A 20,343-nucleotide genomic window follows, 5' to 3' on the forward strand; every position below is an offset into this window, starting at 1 on the left:
CGCTCTGTGTGACTATGCGCTCTGTGCACCCTGGCTTGTTCTCTGCACCATCATGGATCTATCCTACCTAATCTGCTAAGTTACAGCCACTGCATATACTGTAGACACAAAATAGCGGCTCAAGTTGGGCAGAGCTGACAGCCGGACCGACTGGTCGCTTTCACTGAGAGCTCCGTGCTTTTTCAGCACAAAACACCGACAACAACGACAAATTTCACTCCTAACTTGCAAAACAAAGCTGAGGTTACCTGGCAAGCTCGGCAGCAATGGGCAGTAAAAACAAAAAGCAAAAACCAGAATAGTCCCGACCTGGCACAAGCATTGGGGAGCTATGGCGCCCTTGAGCCCAACATGGCCGCCTCTATCGACTACTGAAGGACCGCCTATATCGACGACCCTCGGACCCTGTAGAAACCTGCCTACCCACAACGCTGATATCACCGCAGCCCAAACCGCAGCTGGACTCAGCCCCGGTCACGAAGGCAGTCATGCAAGAACTGCTGGCGGACCTCCGTCGGAACATCCAGACTGATGTGGCGGATATGCGAAAGGATATCCAGGGCCTGACAGGCCGCATGGGAACCTTGGAGCAGGACTCCCGTAGCCACACACCGCAAATAACCGTGATACAACAGGAGCTAAAGTCGCTGCAACAACAGCACCTAATTATGGAACAAAAGATGGCGGCACTGGAGGACTCGCGCCGCGCTCAAAATATCAAGATAAGAGGCATAGCAGACTCTTTCCCGGACACCTCCTGAGGCGCCTGGTGAGCGAAATACTCCCACCGAAGCAGGCTAAGGGAGTATGCCTAGAGGGCGTGTTTAGAATCCCCAAACCAACGACGGCCCAAGCAGCACCGTGGGACCTAATCGTTAGATTTCAGAAGCGACAGGACAAAGAGGCAGTTATTACCGCCATCAAGGGTAACGCACCGTACGCTTTTGAGGGCATGGCCCTTACATTTTATACAAACTTATCCAGAGGAACTATGGCCTGGCGCACAGCCCTCAGGCCCTTAACCTCCTTGCTCCGCGCACACAATATTAAGTACTATTGGCGCTCATCCCACAAGCTCCAAGTAATCCACGGAGAAGCTATGCACTTAATAGCATACCTGCAGGAAGCGAGGACGCACCTATCAACCTTTGGCCTACCAGAAGACTCTATACGGCAACCCCTCTCAACTCCTAAGCCCTATGAGTGGAACCCAGCTACCTCTGAGACATTTGCCCCAAGGGGGTCCAACCACACTGCACAGCGGACGGCCCCTGCCTGAGCACCCCTTGCGGGCCTGCAGGACCACACCAACCACTCTTACTGCAACCTCAGTGCTGTCAGAGGACTGAAAATGTTTTACGGTTACATTTTCTGTTTGCACCTTCTTCACAGAGGTACTCACACACTATATTTTGTCTCTTCCATAGAGGTTAACACAGTAAAGGAGTTTAAGCATGCGTGGGATAGGCATAAGGCTATCCTAACTATAAGATAAGGCCAGGGACTAATGAAAGTATTTAGAAAACTGGGCAGACTAGATGGGCCGAATGGTTCTTATCTGCCGTCACATTCTATGTTTCTATGTTTCTATGTTTCTATATGAGACACCCCTGCTACTAAACAGCAATTAGTTACACACAGTCCCCCTGCAACCACGAACCCTCATGACATCAAGGCAGCGGACTCTTACACACCACCCTCACCTAGCGACACTGGTTCCCGCTGCCATGACCCGGAGATAAAATCTTGGGGGCACACCGTACTTACACACGGAGAGTCACTGACCCCGAAACATGCCATCCCCGGCCCCAGCATAGTTTTGTCCACTCTTAATTATGGTTTAAGTAACTAGAACGCTTATCCGGGCGGTTCAGAAATAATCCAGTTTCTGTAGTGCAAACCGGACGAGCCTACCCACTAGAGTACCACTCACGAGGCCCTACATATACGGCGGCCATAAACCAGGCCACCCTAGCACGCAATATACGGGCATTAGGGATCGCATTCCCCAGGAGCACCTAACATCATGCTGACTTTTTGGTCGCAGAAGACCTAAGAACCCACTAGCCTCCCACACAAGCCACAACTCACAACCAGGTTTACACTGAGAGGACCACACATGTTGCTAAATATATTAACCTGCACAGACACCTTTTTCAATGTCATTGTTCCCCAGTGCCACTGATACGCCCTATTCAATTAATTGCTTACTGTTTATCCTTCACTGTAGAACTGACTCAATAGAATATGTCAAACTTTACTATCTACTGAAGTTAACTTAAAGCGCTTGAACTAACCATGCGAATCTCCATATATAAAAACAAAAGTGCAGTGTTCTCGATGCCATATTTCTGTTACTATGTGAATTCAAATCTTTTTGCACCTGCTGTTGTGGCGGTGCAAATCTGCATGTCCAATATTTGCACGAATAAAATAAAGAATTCAAAAAAAAAAAAATTCAAAAAAATAGCGGCTCAAAATCTAAAACAGAACTTCAACCCTCAGCAACCTGAGACTGAACATCTCTACCCTGTATAGTTAACTCTGAGGAGGCTGGATGAAATCTTTGACCTCGTTGGGCCTCGTTGGAGGCATGCCAAACAGCTGCAATGCCTCAACATCAGGAGGAGGATGGGGAGGTTGAGAGCCGGGTTGTGAGTGGGCCCCCTTCGGTCACTTACATCTCTAAAGCACATACACCTCCTTTTAAAGGCCCGCCTAGGCTAAGGGCCAACAGGGGCAGAGCCCCACGGCTACCTACCACCATGGCCTTCTGTTTATCCCCTACAGGGAAGGAGTGGGATCCAAGGAGCCCCCAAGTCCGTGGCTTGAAGATGCTGGCCTGTCAACCGGCCTGGGGCTGGAGGGACGCCCGACAGAGCCATCAGAGTGTTGCAGCCTCCTTAGCCCTTTGTACGCAGGACTCACGTTTCCCATCTTCGGGCATAGGCCGAATGCAGGCTTGCTACCCAGAGCAGTGTCACCATTCGCATTATGGGACTAACCGTAAATGGCAACTGTCACTGTTGGGATTTCCTCACTTAATCCATACATTCCAGCCCAATTGCGCTCCCTATATGCATGCATATCTTGGCTGTTTGTTTTTTACATTTTCTTGTTTTTTCTTTTCTTTTCTTTTCATGTTCCCTATATGCATGCATATCTCGGCTGTTTGTTTTTTACATTTTCTTGTTTTTTGTTTTCTTTTCTTTTCATGTCTTAAAGGACCACTCTAGTGCCAGGAAAACATACTCGTTTTCCTGGCACAAGAGTGCCCTGAGGGTGCCCACTCCCGCCGGGCTCTGGGGGGAGGAAGGGGTTAAACTTGCCTCTTTCTCCAGCGCCGGGCGGGGAGCTTTCCTCCTCCTCTCCTTCCTTGCGACGTCATCGGCTGAATGCGCATGCGCGGCAGGAGCCGCGCTCGCTTTCAGCCGGTCGCATAGGAAAGCATTTACAATGCTTTCCTATGGACGCTTGCGTGCTCTCACTGTGATTTTCACAGTGAGAAGCACGCAAGCGCCTCTAGCCTCTGAGACAGCCACTAGAGGTGTTGGAGGCTGGATTAACCCTCAGTATAAACATAGCAGTTTCTCTGGTTTAACTATGTGTACTAAATCACTTGCCACTGCTGTCGGGGCCGCGTAAGACTGTTTGTTCCTCTGATGCACAACAAAAATAAAAAGAATTTTAAAACGTTATTTGTGACCAGATGACTGTTATAAATCTATATTAAGATTTCTCATCAGTTAGCAGTTATTAACGTAGGGGTAAATAGAAATGAAGTCTTCTCTCCCCTCTTCACTTCTAATAACTTTTTTATGATTTGTCTTTTGATCCATTGAATTATATTTACTTACTATACAAATAAATACTGCCCTACTACTATGCATTTTAAATTTGTGTAATCTCTTTGCATGACACACAACATCCATTTTTCAAATTTAATTTATTATTATAGTTTTTTCATGCATCTTTCACATAAACTGCCTCCACTATCCTTTATAGTTATTTTGGGGGGTTGAGCAGTCCCATTTTCTGACCTCATTATATTTTTATATTTTCACTAAGTCACTTCATTACCAGAGAAAAACCTCATTCGGATTTACGCAACCCAGCAATATGCATCTGTTTAATATTCCATTTCTAGCTTGTATGTCTTTATTATGGTTGGTATTATGTATGTCTTTATTATGGTTGGTATCATTATATTTTTATATTTTCACTAAGTCACTTCATTACCAGAGATACAGGGTAATCATGAGAAAAAAAACCCTTTTATATCCACGATTAATGACTTCCAAGATTGGCCCTACGTATCTCCCATGTTGTATCATGGTAATGCTGAACATCCCTTGATATTTCCCACATTTGAAAATATCATGACGCTACTTTGCTTTTAATTTAATTTACTTCCTTTTAAATACTCTGTTACAATATAATGTGTTTGTGAAAACGTCACGTTTCCCTGCTGTGCGCTCTCTAGAACTTTCCCCTTCCCGTTTTATAAATCGCAGTGCTTTTTCTCTCTTGTTTTACATTTGTTATTTATGCTTTCTGTTTTCTTTCTTCCTGCTTTCTCCTCTCAAACAGACGGTGAGTTACTTTATCCTGTCTCTTTTGCTGTGTCTGTGTCAGAACATTCCACGAATATTGGGACTGAAATAAGGAATTGGAATTTTCTACTTGAGTATACTTTCAGGAAATGGTTCATTATAATGTGTTTTATAATTTACATATATGTTTTATAATATGCAGTGAAATACACCCGTGACCTTCAGACATCATTACACTTCTAGATGGAGCATAAAAACTGCCTGTATTGGATCTTATTCGATCAATTGTTTGGCAGTTCCAAAAGTAGAACAGCCTTGGAAACCAATAGAATGTTCCTTCTGATTGTACCAACTTTGCAAAATTATGTCAAATCTCTTTATACATAGGCTCCATTGGGCTTAACTTTTTATTTTTTATTTTTAAACTTCGAGTTTCTAATATTTACCTTTTTTTTATTTTAATGTTCAGACAATTTTTTTGTATTTTTCTTTTTAATCAACACAGTAAAGGAGGAGACTATATTTAAAAGAAGAAAAACTACCACAACGAGTCCTAAATTAGAGGGGCAAAGGTTTAGAAATATCAGGAAGTATTACTTTACTGAGAGTGTAGTAGATACATGTAATAGCCTTCCAGCTGAAGTGGTAGAGGTTAACACAGTGAATGAGTTTGCGTGGTAGGACAGGCATAAGGCTATCCTTGACTTAAGCTAAGGCCAGGGACTAATAAAAGTATTTAGAAGATTGGGCAGACTAGATGGGCCGACTGGTTCTTACCTGCCGTCACATTCTATGTTTCTATTACTGTTTTGTTTGATGCAATGAAGAATGAGATGGTTTAACCCCTTAAGGACACATGACCTGTGTGACATGTCATGATTCCCTTTTATTCCAGAAGTTTGGTCCTTAAGGGGTTAATGTCTTTTCTTTCTTACTTTCTGATTTGAATGTAGTCCTGCTGCATTGGACTACACATTTCTCCTAAACAAATTATAAAAAAAGATTACTTTAGTACATTTGCTTTTTTTCCCTTAGCAACTCAATTTGTATACTACTCAACACTACAAGTGTTGCTGTTGATAAAACAGAGCAACTTTGGCAGACACCTTATTTAAAGGAATACTCCAAGCACCTTACCTTCTACAGCATATTGTAGTGGTCATGGTGCCAGGAGTGCGCTGGTAAGTAGTTAAACCATATGCAGATGTCTTAAAAACTGACCTGTGGTCAGCCAGATGCTGTTCACAGCCTTTGGGAATTCTTGACGCTCCTGCATGGAACTTCTGTAAGCTTCACTGAGCTAAATGCAGCCTCATGTTCGTAGAGAGCTTCTGGCTGTCCTGCAGGAGGTGACCGGCAGCCTACAGACCCCGGGTAAGTTGTAAAACAGTTTGCCGCTATAGGGGTAATGGTACTTTTGGTGTTCCTTTAAGTTTAATAATTCATTCCGTTAAATGTTATGTTGAACTATTGATCCTTCTAAGATTTACCAAATGGCCATAGATATATATTTTCAATATTAAAGGCATAAACTCTTGCCATTTTTTGGAAAGTGGTTCTCTGCCCCAAGGTCCAATCAAAGGCTTCTCTATGAAGCCTTTGATTAAAGGATTTGACAGGCTCAAAGTCCGTGCATGCTGAGGGGGGGGGGGGGGGCGGGGGCGGTGTGGATTTAAAAAAATAAAAATACTATATTGTTAATGGGAGGAGGGAGGGTTTACATCTGTGTGGGAGGGAGGGAAGACAAGAGCGTTCAAGGGAGAAGCAGTTACAGTCATCGGTGTGTAGTGCCTGCTGATGATACACTTAATTTATGCACAGATTTGACATTAGGCAGACTGCCTAAATCATGAATGCTGGGGGTACAACAGCACACAATTAAAATATCTCTGGATGTGCAGCGAAACACTGCACAACCAGATTCCCATCACCATGGCCACTTCTATAGCCTCGCTCGGTTCAACTCACTGGTGTTTCTGCTTACTGGATCCCAGCTGTCATCTCCACTCCCACTTCAGACATCCTCATCTGAGCAACAGTCTGGATCACGCGAGAACAGAGGCAGCCACTGTCATTCCACTGCTTTGCTTGAGCAATGAAGAATGAGAAGGTTTAATGTCTGCAAATAGAGATGTATGACCTCACTCAATGACCTTGTAATTTGCAAGGCACTTCCCTTGAGAAATTACCATTGCAAACTGGCATCCCAGCTTGTCTGCAATCCAGTTTTCTCTGTGTTCCTGCCCTGAAGTTTGTACTATCTTTTCCAGATGCTTTGTGATTTTTTTTTCTTCACTACAAAAACAAAACAAGATTTGTTTTGTCTTATTTGGCTCCTTCTTTATTAAACAAAATGTTTGATTCTTGCCTGTTAAATCTGTTGCTGATTTTGCTGGTCCCTGAATATTTTACATGTCTGCTCAGAGTATTAATGTTGCTTACTAGTCTGTTCTTAAATTATTTCATATAACTGTTAATTTATTGATGAGAGAAATCAAGAGACACCACCTTCTATATTTGTGCATGAAATAAGGTCAAGTTGGACAAAAAAAGAAAACTGTTACCCCAAGAACAGGCCAGTTTTTCTCTTACTGTTGGTCATCTAGGGTCAGATTCTGTTGAACTGATAGTCCTGTTTTGTTTTTTTCTTTTATTGCCTTTTATTGCATGAGAACCCTGAAAGTTCATAGAAGTTTGTGTCACATGTACCCAGTTCAAGAATTCCGGTTTATTTCTGAAACGTTGAGTCAATCCATGTTGATCTCAGAATATCAAGGTCTACCTAAGTTTGAGTGTTATAATTTGTTTGTGAACTGCTGTACAAGCCATCACATTGGCTTCCTCTAAACCCTTTACTATTGTGGATCGCAGATGTTTCTTTTGAAGGGCACAGACGTTTGATTTCTGTGAAGACTCATCTTGCGCGGGAAGAACTGCCTCTGATTGCAAGACAGACTATTATGTTTCAATATGCAGCATGTTCTTATGTCAAAAGGGCATAAATGGTCTGTCACAAAATTAAGAAAAACCTCATTCGGATTTACGCAACCCAGCAATATGTATCTGTTTAATATTCAATTTCTAGCTTGTATGTCTTTATTATTATTATTGGAATTTATATAGCGCCAACTTATTCCGCAGCCATTTACGATATTATAAAGGAGGAAAATGTAATAAAATATGAGACATTTACAAAATGATGCAGAAACAATAGGCAGATGAGGATCCTGTTCAAACATAGAAACATAGAAACATAGAATGTGACGGCAGATGAGAACCATTCGGCCCATCTAGTCTGCCCAGTTTTCTAAATACGCTTACAGTCTAGAGGAGGCTGGGTGTAAAAACAGGGCAGCAAGAGGGACAGCAACCAAACAAGGTGGGAAAGTAGCCAAACTGGAGGTATAAGTGGAGTGTGGCTCTCTAGAGAGCCAGATATTGGAGAGAGAAGTTACTCTAGGAGGGACTTCTTAAATAATTGAAGACTAGAGGAGAGTCTGATGGGGTAGGCAGGCTGTTCCAAAGGAAAGGAGCTGCCTGTGAAAAGTCCTGTAAGCATGAGTTAGCAGTAAGGGCACGAGCAGCGGACAGGAGAAGGTCACCAGCAGAGACAGAGAATGGACGTATCTATGCATCAACGAAGAAATGTAACTTGCTAGAGTTGCTTAGAGCTTTGTAGGTAACGGGGGCTGATAAAACTAACTAAAACAGTTCTCAACAAATCCTGGGTCACCATGGCGACTAGGAATGGCGCCAGGGATTTGTCGAGCCCTGTTTTAGTTATAATGCAATCTTTTGAAATCTTTGGTAATGGCAGACCCTAAACAAGTGTCCATTTTGTTTGCTAATGTACCCACAACGTATGAGTCAAAAGAACTCCAGAAATGGGAAAACTGCAGACAAAGGAGAAAGAACTGGGGGTGCCAGGGTATTAAGAAGGGGAGGGGACACACACAACAAAAAAGCAAAACAGTGATGCATATTAATTAAGGCAAGGAGTATAATAATCATTACGATACAAGGTGCACAGGGAAATGAAATCTGAAAAAAAAAAAAACACCATGGCGGTTGTTTGTAGATGGTTGTAAAAAATAGAATATAGTTACATAGAATGTAGGCAAACTGTCATGATTACAGTATGATCCAGCAGGTAGAATTGTGTAAGACAGAGGACTGTTGGGTAGCGTATTCCGGACCTTAGAATGGCCGGACTAACGTACCAAAGAATAGTCCGGAATAGCCGAGGTCAAGGGACACAGAAGAGACACAACGATCAGGAAAAGCCAGGGGTCAGGGGTGCCAGAAAACAGGGAAGCCAAAATCGATGCCAAAGTCAAATAACCAGAATAACCAAAATCAATAACCCTCTCTCGGACAACCACAAGGGAAACCACGATAGGGCACTGAGTAAGAGGAAAACTGGGCCTAAATACAGTCTTTTCAGTTTTTTTGTTATTTTAAACACGGTCATCTTTTTTGTGGTGACTCCAGTTGTGGACTATTCAGTCTTTTCTATTAAGATTTGAGGAGAATATTTTAATTCTGAACATGTAACTTAGTAGGTAACATAGAAACATCGAATGTGACGGCAGATAAGAACCATTCGGCCCATCTAGTCTGCCCAGTTTTCTAAATACTTTCATTAGTCCCTGGCCTGATCTTATAGTTAGGATAGCCGTATGCCTATCCCACTCATGCTTAAACTCCTTTACTGTGTTAACCTCTACCACTTCAGCTGGAAGGCTATTCCATGTATCCACTACCCTCTCAGTAAAGTAATACTTCCTGATATTTTTAAACCTTTGCCCCTTTAATTTAAGACTGTCCTCTTGTTCTAGTAGTTTGTCTTCTTTTAAATATAGTCTCCTCCTTTACTGTGTTGATTCCCTTTATGTATCTAAATGTTTCTATCATATCCCCCCTGTCTCCTCTTTCCTCCAAGCTAAAAAGTGTTTTTTGTTGCGATTTATTTTCTTTATTTTAAATCCGGTGCATTGTCATTTTAAAGTATTCCTGGTTGTTTGTATCAGTTCTGCCATTAGCATTTGATTGCATTCATGTCCTCAGGACTCCAGTCCTGGTATAAACCTTGATCTTTTTCTGGTTCTATTGTGGAGTTGGGCTTAAAAGAGGAAAATTGACTGCACTGTGTTGCTGTTCCTTCTTTGCCAGCAGTTTTGTTGCAGCCCAGTCATATTCCTCTGAAATCTTTTGCCAAGAGGACTTATAAATATATAAGATGAGGAAAAATAGTGATAGCGATAGCATTCACAGACTTTCTTGTAATGTGCCACTGCTATAATTGCCTACCCTGCTCTATGCCATTGAACTTGTTTTATTCAACGTTCTCTTAAACCAAACTCTAGTGTTTTTTTCGGTTTTTTTTTCCATTTATTTTTTTAAATTTTATCTGAACATAATAAACATACAAAATAATAAGCATCGTATTGACTGAAGAAGAGCATCAAAATTCATGGTTCCGCTTGTTCAAGGAATTAAGCAAGTGTTTGTGCTCGTTCCCCATGCACTATGGAAAAAAATGAAAAGGATTTTTAGAGATAGTCAAGATGTGGGTGTAGGGCACAATTGTACAAAAGGGGCAACATGTCATGGTAGCAGTATGCAAATTAAGGGCCAAAGAGTTAGAATGCTACTGATTGAGGTAAACTGTTCTTAAGAAGTAGGGAACTATTGCTCTTCTCGACTTCCGCTTCGTTGGACCTCCATTTTCCGCATCCGTTAAGTTGGGTTTAGTGCCTAGAGCTGGATATTTTTTTTTAATTTTTTTTAAACAAATAAATAAAATGTATTTGTTGTGGTTTGATAAAGAGTAAGACAGGTGTAAAAAGTACAAGTACATCATCATAAACCAACAAGACTATGTATGCAGATACAGATTTGTATTTGCAGGACATTTTTTTTTTCTTTTTTCTTTTTTTTTATTATTTTAACACATGAACACTAAATAAACTAAACGAAAACATGGTCTCTCATACACTTCATTTCAAAATTAGGATAAATATATATAAAATATTTTATTTATTGCCATTGTAGGTCGGATTAACTTGAGGGTATTAAAAAGGAGTGGCCCATCTATAGGATCCCATTTCATTCTTTGACAGGTGGTTTATCCGCTATTACTCTAGTAAGATACCAGTCTGTGAATTCAATAATGGATTTTATTTGGACTGGAGTGATCTATCTAAAGAAGTAATGTAATTGATATATGTTGCCATTTTCACACTTTTGTGTAATGAAGCTTCAATCTTTGTGAAGCAGTGACACACCATGTCCACATATGCTATTATCTGGCCTCACGTTAGACATTTGCCACAACGACATTGGGTCATCCAAATGGTCCAAATTGTTGTCTGTGTAGCTGGAGCAGGCCTCCTCCAACAAGTTCCTAAATGAGTTGTGCATAATCTCTATTGAGGAGTAAATGGGCTAGAATAGATTAAAAACAATGTATATGGGGATACAGTCCGAAACAAGTATGCTGTAGATTTCTGCATGTATTACTTTTGGAATTAGTTCAGGGGAGAAATCTATCCTAGATTAGGTATTGTAAGCTCTGGATGTGTGTGTGTGTAATTGCTGACCTCAATGTTCTAAATGTGCCAGACATCTGTGAGGCAAAGCTTCCTCTGAAAGAAGAGAAGGCCCTGGTCTTCCTGGGAGAGGGTTGATGGAGCAGAGCCAGACTTATTCACCCAGCCATCTATCACCACATTCAATTCTCCTCCTATGATCAAATTTGAACCTCTGAAAGAAAGTAAGAAATTAAAGGAACACTATAGTGTTAGGAATAGAAAGCATTGACGCAATGCTTTGCTAAGGGGTTTTTCAACACGTGAGTATGTCCATCGTTGTTTCACATAGTCAAACTCTGTGAAACTGTAGGAAATGCTTCTAGTGGCTGCCTGGCAGATGGCCAGCGCTGCGGAATTTGTTGGCGCTTTGTATATAATAATACTAGAGGTAGTCTTAACTCTGCAATGAAAACATTGAAGTTTCTCTAAAACTGCAATGTTTTACGTTGCAGGGCTAAGGGATCAGGGACACTGCTCCCAGATCACTTCAATGAATAGTCTGGGTGCCTGTAGTGTCCACTTAAGCATTTTCATACAAAAGGAAGTATTTTAGGTATTGGGAGCCTAAATATTAACTAGTGTATAGCAGGAGTAAGAAAATCTAACATCTAGGATAAGAACAAGGTGGGGGGGTTGAATGAATTATCTAAAAATGTTAGCGGTAACTAGCTAGTGCTAAAAGGAATCCGTTTTTTCCTAATCTTACCAGCAAATACAACTCTCCAGGGTTCATTTATGCTAATTTCTGCGCATGCTACATTCAAACAAAATGTAACATTTTAAAAAAATTATTTAGGTCTTCCTTTTATTTTTTTCTAGCTGTTCCTAGGCTTTAAAGGCTTTAAACCAAAAACTGTCCAGTGTCCCTCAGTCAATATTGTTTTTTGAAGCATGCATATATCCTGAACACTTCTGCCACTGAATTATGGGTGCCATAGTGTGCACCCTTGAATGGCTACCATTAATGTCTGTGGGGAATGCATAGTCACAGTAGTGAGTGTTTAGCTTTACGTTCACTACAGCCCCTCTGATGAAATCGAAATGCCCAACAATCAATAATGGAAGAGACATATAGGCTCTTCCCTCCCCCTCTCCAATTGTAAAATATTTTTTAAAATAGGCACACAACAGTGGGAGGGTTTAATAGAAAAGTAAATTAACTGTTATGAACTGTGAATTTTGCACTTTTTGTTTTTTTGTTTAAATCTCAGCTGGGAAAACCCTTCAGATCTTCAACATTGAGATGAAGAGCAAAATGAAAGCTCACACCATGTCAGAGGAGGTCATTTTCTGGAAGTGGATATCTGTTAATACTGTGGCCCTTGTGACAGAGACAGCAGTATACCATTGGAGCATGGAGGGTGACTCCCAACCTCAAAAAATGTTTGATCGCCATGCCAGTCTGGCCGGCTGCCAGGTCATCAATTACAGAACAGATGAGCAGCAGAAATGGCTTCTTCTGATTGGTATTTCTGCTCAGGTAATTAACAAATAGGATAAAAAAAATCCTTGTTTTTTTTTTTTGTATTCAGCATAGAGAATTAAAAGTGCTCCAGGTTAAACGAACAGTCTTTGAATCAATTGTAGAGAAATGCATTTATGTTTATTATAAAAAGGATATTAAAATACTGGATATCTCCTCCTTGTAATGGCGAGTCTGTGATAAATTTGGCCACCGTGTTTTGACATAAACTGGTATTATGGCTTCATAGCGTATTATCATATTTAAGGCACCAAAGTATTGTGCGGTGCTGTACGTTGAGTGGACATGCAAGTCCATTAACAAGGATATGTTTGACTAACACATACAGTTGGTTGTGAAGGGATTGATGTATTATCAGTAATGCCTTCTGTAAGGTTCAGACAATGCTTTTGGTTTAGAACTTAGTGTCTTGTAAGTACATAATGAAACCCTGGTTACTTACCTACCTTTGTTAGTACGACCATGTTGGTGTATTGGTTGCCATGTTGGTAGAGATTGGTAGCTCGTAGGGATTAGTCATATTCTCTTGGGTCCTTGATGTGTTTTGGGATGTCATCCCATTTTGTAGCATTTCGCATCAGTGTCCCTCCATCAGTGTCCCCCCCATAACAATTACCCCATATGATTAGTATATAGTCAACTAAATGATTAGTCTTGGCAGGCTCAATGCAGTAATTAATACTGTTCTGTTTACAAAGATATGCTTTGCATTAATTATTTATGTTCAGAATTTGTTTTCTTGGCATGTGTGTGGTTTTTTTTTTTTTAATTTTTTTTTAGTGATTTTTGTTTTTGTATTTTTGGGATAACTACTCAATTTAAAAGAATTTTGAAAGCCTTTTCTCTTCGTCATTGTCATTTCTTGTTCACACATGTATTCTGGACATGCGTTCCGTACCATAGGGCTGTCCATTTGTTGTTTGACAGCAGTTCCATGTTAATTGAATGAGATGTGGTTCTTACTGGCTTATTGTTCTGTATGCCATATTACCCGTACTTCCATCTTGCTTCCTCCATACTCCTTTTTCAACTAATCTTTTTCAATTATATATATTTACATACACACTTGACAAAATGATAAACGCAGCACTTTTGTTTTTGCTCCCATTTTTCATGAACTGAACTCAAAGACTTTTTCTATGTACACAAAAGGCCTAATTCTCTCAATGGCACATTTTAGAGTGGCCTTTTATTGTGGCCAGCCTAAGGCACACCTGTGCAATAATCATGCTGTCTAATCAGCATCTTGATATGCCACACCTGTGAGGTGGATTAATTATCTTGGCAAAGGAGAAGTGCTCACTAACACAGATTTAGACAGATTTGTGAACAATATTTGAGAGAAATAGGCCTTTTGTGTAAAGTCTTAGATCTTTGAGTTCAGCTCATGAAAAATGGGGGCAAAAACAAAAGGTGCTGCGTTTATAATTTTCTTCAGTGTGTGTGTGTGTGTGTGTGTGTGTATAAATATAGATATATATAATTTCTTACATTTTGTTTTAAATATATATTTACGTCTTTAATCTTTGTAGCAAAACCGTGTTGTGGGAGCAATGCAGTTATATTCTGTGGACAGGAAGGTCTCCCAGCCTATAGAAGGCCATGCTGCAGCATTTGCTGAATTCAAGATCGAAAGAAACTCAAAACCTTCAACTCTGTTCTGCTTTGCTGTGCGTGGGCAGGCTGGTGGCAAGGTAAGTCCTGGTTCTCTAATAAAGATACTAGAAAATACAGTCTGTATATGTAGGACTCTTGACAGCAGTCCTAGTGCTGGGCAGATTAAGGATACTCTTATAAATAACCAGGTATAGTTCTTATAGTACATTGGAGAATGAGGAAGTAAGCCATTAAAGGGACACTATAGTCACCAGAACAACTACAGCTTATTGAATTTGTTCTGGTGAGTAGAATTATTACCTTCAGGCTTTTTGCTGTAAACACTGTCTTTTCAGAGAAAATGCAGTGTTTACATTACAGCCTAGTGATAACTTCACTGACCACTCCTCAGATGGCTGTTCGAGATCCTTCCTGGGTCATGGCAGCTTAAATGCATCCAAACATTCAGTGTCTCCACCCTCTGCATGCAGACACTGAACTTTCCTCATAGAGATTCATGGATTCAATTCATCTCTATGAGGAGATGCTGATTGGCCAGGGCTGTGTTTGAATCATGCTGGCTCTGCCCCTGATCTGCTTCCTGGTCAGTCTCAGCCAATCCTATGGGGAAGCACTGTGATTGGATCAGGCTACCACTTCTGATGACAGCATGCAGAGCTACAGCTTCAGGTTTGAATACAGTAAGATTTTGCTATATTTATTGAGGCATGAGGGGCCCAGGGGAGCTAGATGGTGATGTTAACACTATAGGGTCAGGAATACATGTTTGTGTTCCTGACCCTATAGTGATCCTTTAAAGGATTTAATGCACCAACTGTAAAATCTTGAAATTTCTCTGTCATCCTTTCTGATATTCTGTAGAACATGTGATAGAGCTTGACTAATATGTCAGTAGTTGGCAACTAATATATGAACACATGCTTTAGCCTGGCTGCTGTAATAACAGTCTAAATCTTTACATTTTACAGTGCGTTGCATAGTATTTTTACCATTTGATTTATACATGGTATCTAACTTAGATATTTTTATTTTGTTTCTCTGATGCAAATATGTATTATTAAAAACACAAAACAAACAGGAACATTGGCAGCATAAAGTATTCACCCTATGAAACCCTTGCGTTCTTGGACAACAAATTGCTTTCTGGAATAACATAAAGTTGAACGGAATCCATCTGTGTGCACTGAAAATGCCACTGTCAAAATAATACATTACACTATTATTTATAAACTGCCAACATATTTCACAGTGCTGGGTACATCTAGATCTACCTGGGTGGCCCCAGTGTTTTAAAGACAACATATCCAAACAAACTACATCACGGTCACCAAGTTGCTATTGTAGGAAGTGAACTTTGAACATCCCAATGGTACAGTTAAAGGGATACTCTAAGCATCGTAACGTCTAAAGTCTATTGTACAGGTTGAATTTATGAGCAATTTTTCTCTACTTATATTTTAGAGTAGTTTGACCAAAACATGGGCAATGATAAGCCTGGGACTGGTTAGCCCAGTGTTCCCGACCTATGATTGCCATCCTAAGTTGGATGGACTAATGCTGAAGTTCACTTTCAAATTCATCCAGCTCCAGGAGAACCTTGTTCTCCATAACAAACCATGTGGACTTGCCAAAGACTTTTTGCGTCATGACCATGACATTAAGATTTAGTCATTACGATTCTTAGAATGTTTCTTTAAATCTGTTTGAAAAAAACCTGAAAGGGTTACTCCAAGCACCATGACTATTTTAGTGATTTGAAGTGTTCATGGTGCCTGGAGTCTATATCTGCATGTTGAAACATTTTGCTTTGCACACACAGTTTAAAGCATGCTTTCCCAGCCAATTAAACTGTGATTGCTGCTGATTAGCTGGCAATGCCCAGCACTGATTACAATCGATTGGGAACAATGCCAGTGAGCATGATGGTTCAGCCGTGGTCGTAATAAATGTAAAATGCTGTATGCAGCACTGACATTCAGCTCACCTGTACGTCTGGGGCCACTGAAAAAGCCCAAGCTGACAGAGGGGAGCACCATGTATCTACTGATACCTGGCTCTCCTGCTGTGAACAGGGATTTAACCCTGCTCATACCACATTGCAGCAATAGGCATTTGAATGCCTTCTTAAAAAGTTTGAGCACAGCATACAGCTCACCTGTCACTCTGTGACCACTAAAACGGCCCCAGCTGACAGAGGGGAGCCCCATGTATCGATTGTTACCGAACAGACTCTGGTGTGAGTGGGAATTTAACACTACTAACACTAAAATGTAAGGATGTGTCAATATGTCCTAACGGTGTTATAGCCCAGTGTAGTTAGGACTTTTTGACAATTCCTAACTTTGTTAAAGTGATTAATCACACATGTAAGATACTGTATGAGTGAGGTCTTACATACTGAAGCAGTAGGTGATGTAACCTCCACATGCACACATTTTCTTAACTCTACAGAATTTGTTATAGAGAAAGTTGGAAGATTATAAACAGATCTCAGATATAAGTTCTAATATGTACTTAATGTATCTCCAGCTGCATATCATTGAGGTCGGACAGCCTGCGAATGGGAACCAGCCTTTTACCAAGAAAGCCGTCGATGTTTTCTTTCCTCCTGAAGCTCAGACTGACTTCCCGGTGGCAATGCAGGTAAGAAATACTGTACAGTAAGGGGGTTCAGCATCTTCGTTTGATTCCTGTTTGCTCTCTTAGTAAATTTTGTTATTATATCAATACATTTCTATGTAGGTGATATGTATATAAATTGATTTGAAATTTAGAGATTAACAAATATGATCATTCCCCCCCAAAAAAATTAGAAAGTTATTCCTCTTCATGAGTAGGTGTACCGTATGATATTTCTGTTTATGATTGGAAATACTGTTTTTTTTTGTTTGTTTGTTTGTTTTTTTACTTTTGAGGCTATTCCAATTGTTTACATTTATCAACTGTTGATCCAAATGTTGGCTGTTCAGAAACTTAAATTGCTTACAGATGGCTACCCACTTACTAAATCCAGACTTCTGCAAATAACTCTAAGAACATTACACAAACTTCAGTCCTTTCAGTGGCAGGAACTGAAATACTGGCTTATGTACGTCAACCAAGCTCTCTTTAACCATCTGGTTTAATGTTTCATGCAAAGAGGCAAAACAGCCCTAGACTAGCTGCGAGAAATAGTATTTAACCACTACATAGAAACAAATTATTTGAGTTCTTCATGCATTACAGCTTCCCTGTATTAAATTATATATTTATTTTTAAATATTTTTTTTGTTTAAATCTTCCACTGCTCACCTGATTATGGCTTTTAAATTGAAATAATCAATTTTTTTTTATTTGCAGTCCATTGTGAAATTCTTACTAAATGTGTATAGTCACTGTTGCAATATGTCGGTCTAGCCTTTTTTTTTTCTTCTTCTTCTTCTTCAGAAGGGATATCTGCAGGGCTTTCTTTCTCTTTTAACATTACAGGAAATAATATGCAACCTAACCTGTCTATTTGCAGTTCGCCAGTTACCTGAGTAAATAAGAAATAGCTCTGAACAAAGTTGGCATTTGGAGACGCAAGTGGCAATACATATAAATAAATGTTAGTCCAGGCAATTCAATGAAAATTAAGAAGACTCCATGTGCAAATGTATTAGAGTGGAGATCACTTCATTTTACTCCAGAAGAGTATTAATGTTGAGAAAGTCTGACATTCTCTAGTTCTCTGGTCCAGTAAAGAAAATGATTCTGTATGTTGGAAAGAGGCCTATTTATTTTATTGTATTTTTTTATAATCTCTTGGGGTAGGTAAGCCATGAAAGTAGGCCATTTACCACAGAATTTTCTGGACAACTTGCTCTAATGAGAGTTGTCATGATTGATGAATTTTAGGATGAGTCATTTTGAAAGGCCTGAGAAGAGGATGATATAGTAATTTTCACGAATTCACCATGCTATACATCTGGTGTGCATTAAATGACTGTCTTTTATATGTTTAAACAGAGAATGTGGAGGTAAATGTAGACAACATTTTAATTTAAAGATTCCTTATTAGCTCTTTTTCTAGCACCTATGATTCTTCATTTTCATTGTGTTTTTTTCCCCCTCCTACAGATTGGTACTAAGCATGGAGTTATATATCTGATCACAAAATATGGCTATATACACATGTATGATCTGGAATCCGGTGCCTGTATCTATATGAACCGCATCAGTGCTGATACCATCTTTGTCACTGCTCCTTATGAGCCGACCTCTGGTATTATTGGTGTCAACAAGAAAGGGCAGGTAGGTATTCATTTTCCATTTAGGATGTCCATTACAATTATATTTGCTTACCTTATGAACACATATAAGCATTATTTAAAAATAACAGAACATTCAGGATTTCATTGTATATAGTGACTACTGTATTATATGCAGTTAAGTCAATGCACCTTTGCTCTACAACTTAAAAGACTAACATATAGTCCATCTGATGTAAAACTAATTTGATATGATGAAAGCTTTCAAAGACTGTACTGGCACCATCCCATGGTAAGTATTGAGACCATTATTTGTACGGTTTAATTACTTACCTGGGTCTCTGACAGGTGTCCGCAGCAGCCTCTGCTTCTTGTCCACTCCTATAGGAGATCTGGGTATTTCTACAGAGTATTTCTACTTGGCTATTGTGGTTGGGATGTTCCTTCAATACATTTTTCTAGAATTTTTAAGAATTGGCCAAAAATTAAGAGCCAGGAAAACTTTCATTAACCACAAACTCCTACACGTTTGTTCTTTCTGCCTTTCACTCACATGCAAACGATAATCATAACACATCAGCTACTTTTAGAAGGTTATCCCGAAGTGCCTATACTCACACTCATGTAACACACTACATTATGCTCAAGATATCATATTTGAAAATCTGTTTCTACATTCACATTTTCAGAAACATAGACACAATAAATTCTATAGTTTTACTCTTTTCTCTTATTTTAAAATCTTGAAAAGGAGTATATTAACAAAGTAAATTCTATAGCAAATACTACTGTAGTGATTTATTTTACCACTCCCCTGCTAGGTGCTCTCAGTCTGTGTTGAGGAAGACAACATTGTGAATTATGCCACCAATGTGCTGCAAAATCCAGACCTGGGTCTTCGCATGGCCATCCGTAGCAATCTTGCCGGGGCTGAGGAGCTGTTTGCAAGGAAGTTCAACACAATGTTCGCCCAAGGAAATTACTCAGAGGCAGCAAAGGTGGCAGCATCTGCTCCAAAGGTATCCTTCTCTTTTCAGTATAGTACACATCCTGTGATGCTTATACATTTTCCCTGAAATTATTATCTATGTTTCCAGGGAATCCTGCGCACAGCAGACACAATCAGGAAGTTCCAGACTGTTCCTGCTCAGCCTGGGCAAGCATCACCCCTGCTCCAGTATTTTGGTATACTATTGGATCAAGGGCAGCTAAACAAGCTGGAGTCACTAGAGCTTTGTAGGCCTGTTTTGCAGCAAGGGCGCAAGCAGCTCTTGGAAAAGTGGCTGAAGGAAGATAAGGTAAGCTACATGCAATTTAAGTACCTATTTGTTCAATTTATCATGTTATTAGTCCACCCAAGTTATTTTAAACAAACAGTGGGCTTAACAAATTATCCAAAGATAAAGTGGAAATAATGTGTACCCAAAGATAAAATGCAAAGCAAGTGAAGCTCGTCAAGCTTATCAAGCTGCAAGCCATCTTTCTTGTTGTTAGCTGTGACAGCTCCTATGTTTCTTCGTTTTGTATTATGTTCCCTTTGTTTGCCATGCCCTCTATGTGGACCAGCTTAGCCATCACTTCCTTATTTTCCAAACAGATAAATGGTTTGATTGTGATGCATATGTAGGGAATAATGGATTAATTTATCACCGTTCATAAATAATAATCCAGATTTGGCGTTTTGAGTCTAAAGCTGTTGCTATGTTTATTACTGGATTTTATAAAGCATCAACACATTCTGCTGTGCTGTTTGATTGTGAATTTTACTAAGTGTTCAAATAAAGCAAATAGTTCAAATACACGTCTTCCTACTTTGAATGTTACTGTATGATACTGAAGAAGCTATATTTCTTTCCTAACACAAGATG

The 20,343-nt window shown here is 39.9% G+C and overlaps 1 protein-coding gene across 1 annotated transcript in view; it reads left to right on the forward strand.

The window, feature by feature from the left end:
• Window positions 1-20,343, forward strand: part of CLTCL1 (clathrin heavy chain like 1) — a 93,011-nt gene that overhangs the window by 38,769 nt on the left and 33,899 nt on the right. Inside the window, exons 3-8 of the mRNA XM_063454478.1 lie at window positions 12,358-12,626; window positions 14,162-14,323; window positions 16,776-16,889; window positions 18,345-18,518; window positions 19,297-19,494; window positions 19,573-19,773. Coding sequence (XP_063310548.1) covers window positions 12,358-12,626; window positions 14,162-14,323; window positions 16,776-16,889; window positions 18,345-18,518; window positions 19,297-19,494; window positions 19,573-19,773 — 1,118 coding nt within the window. The remainder of the gene's footprint in view (window positions 1-12,357; window positions 12,627-14,161; window positions 14,324-16,775; window positions 16,890-18,344; window positions 18,519-19,296; window positions 19,495-19,572; window positions 19,774-20,343) is intronic.

Source organism: Pelobates fuscus, chromosome 5, assembly GCF_036172605.1.
Source record: "Pelobates fuscus isolate aPelFus1 chromosome 5, aPelFus1.pri, whole genome shotgun sequence".
NCBI classification, from domain to species: domain Eukaryota; kingdom Metazoa; phylum Chordata; class Amphibia; order Anura; family Pelobatidae; genus Pelobates; species Pelobates fuscus.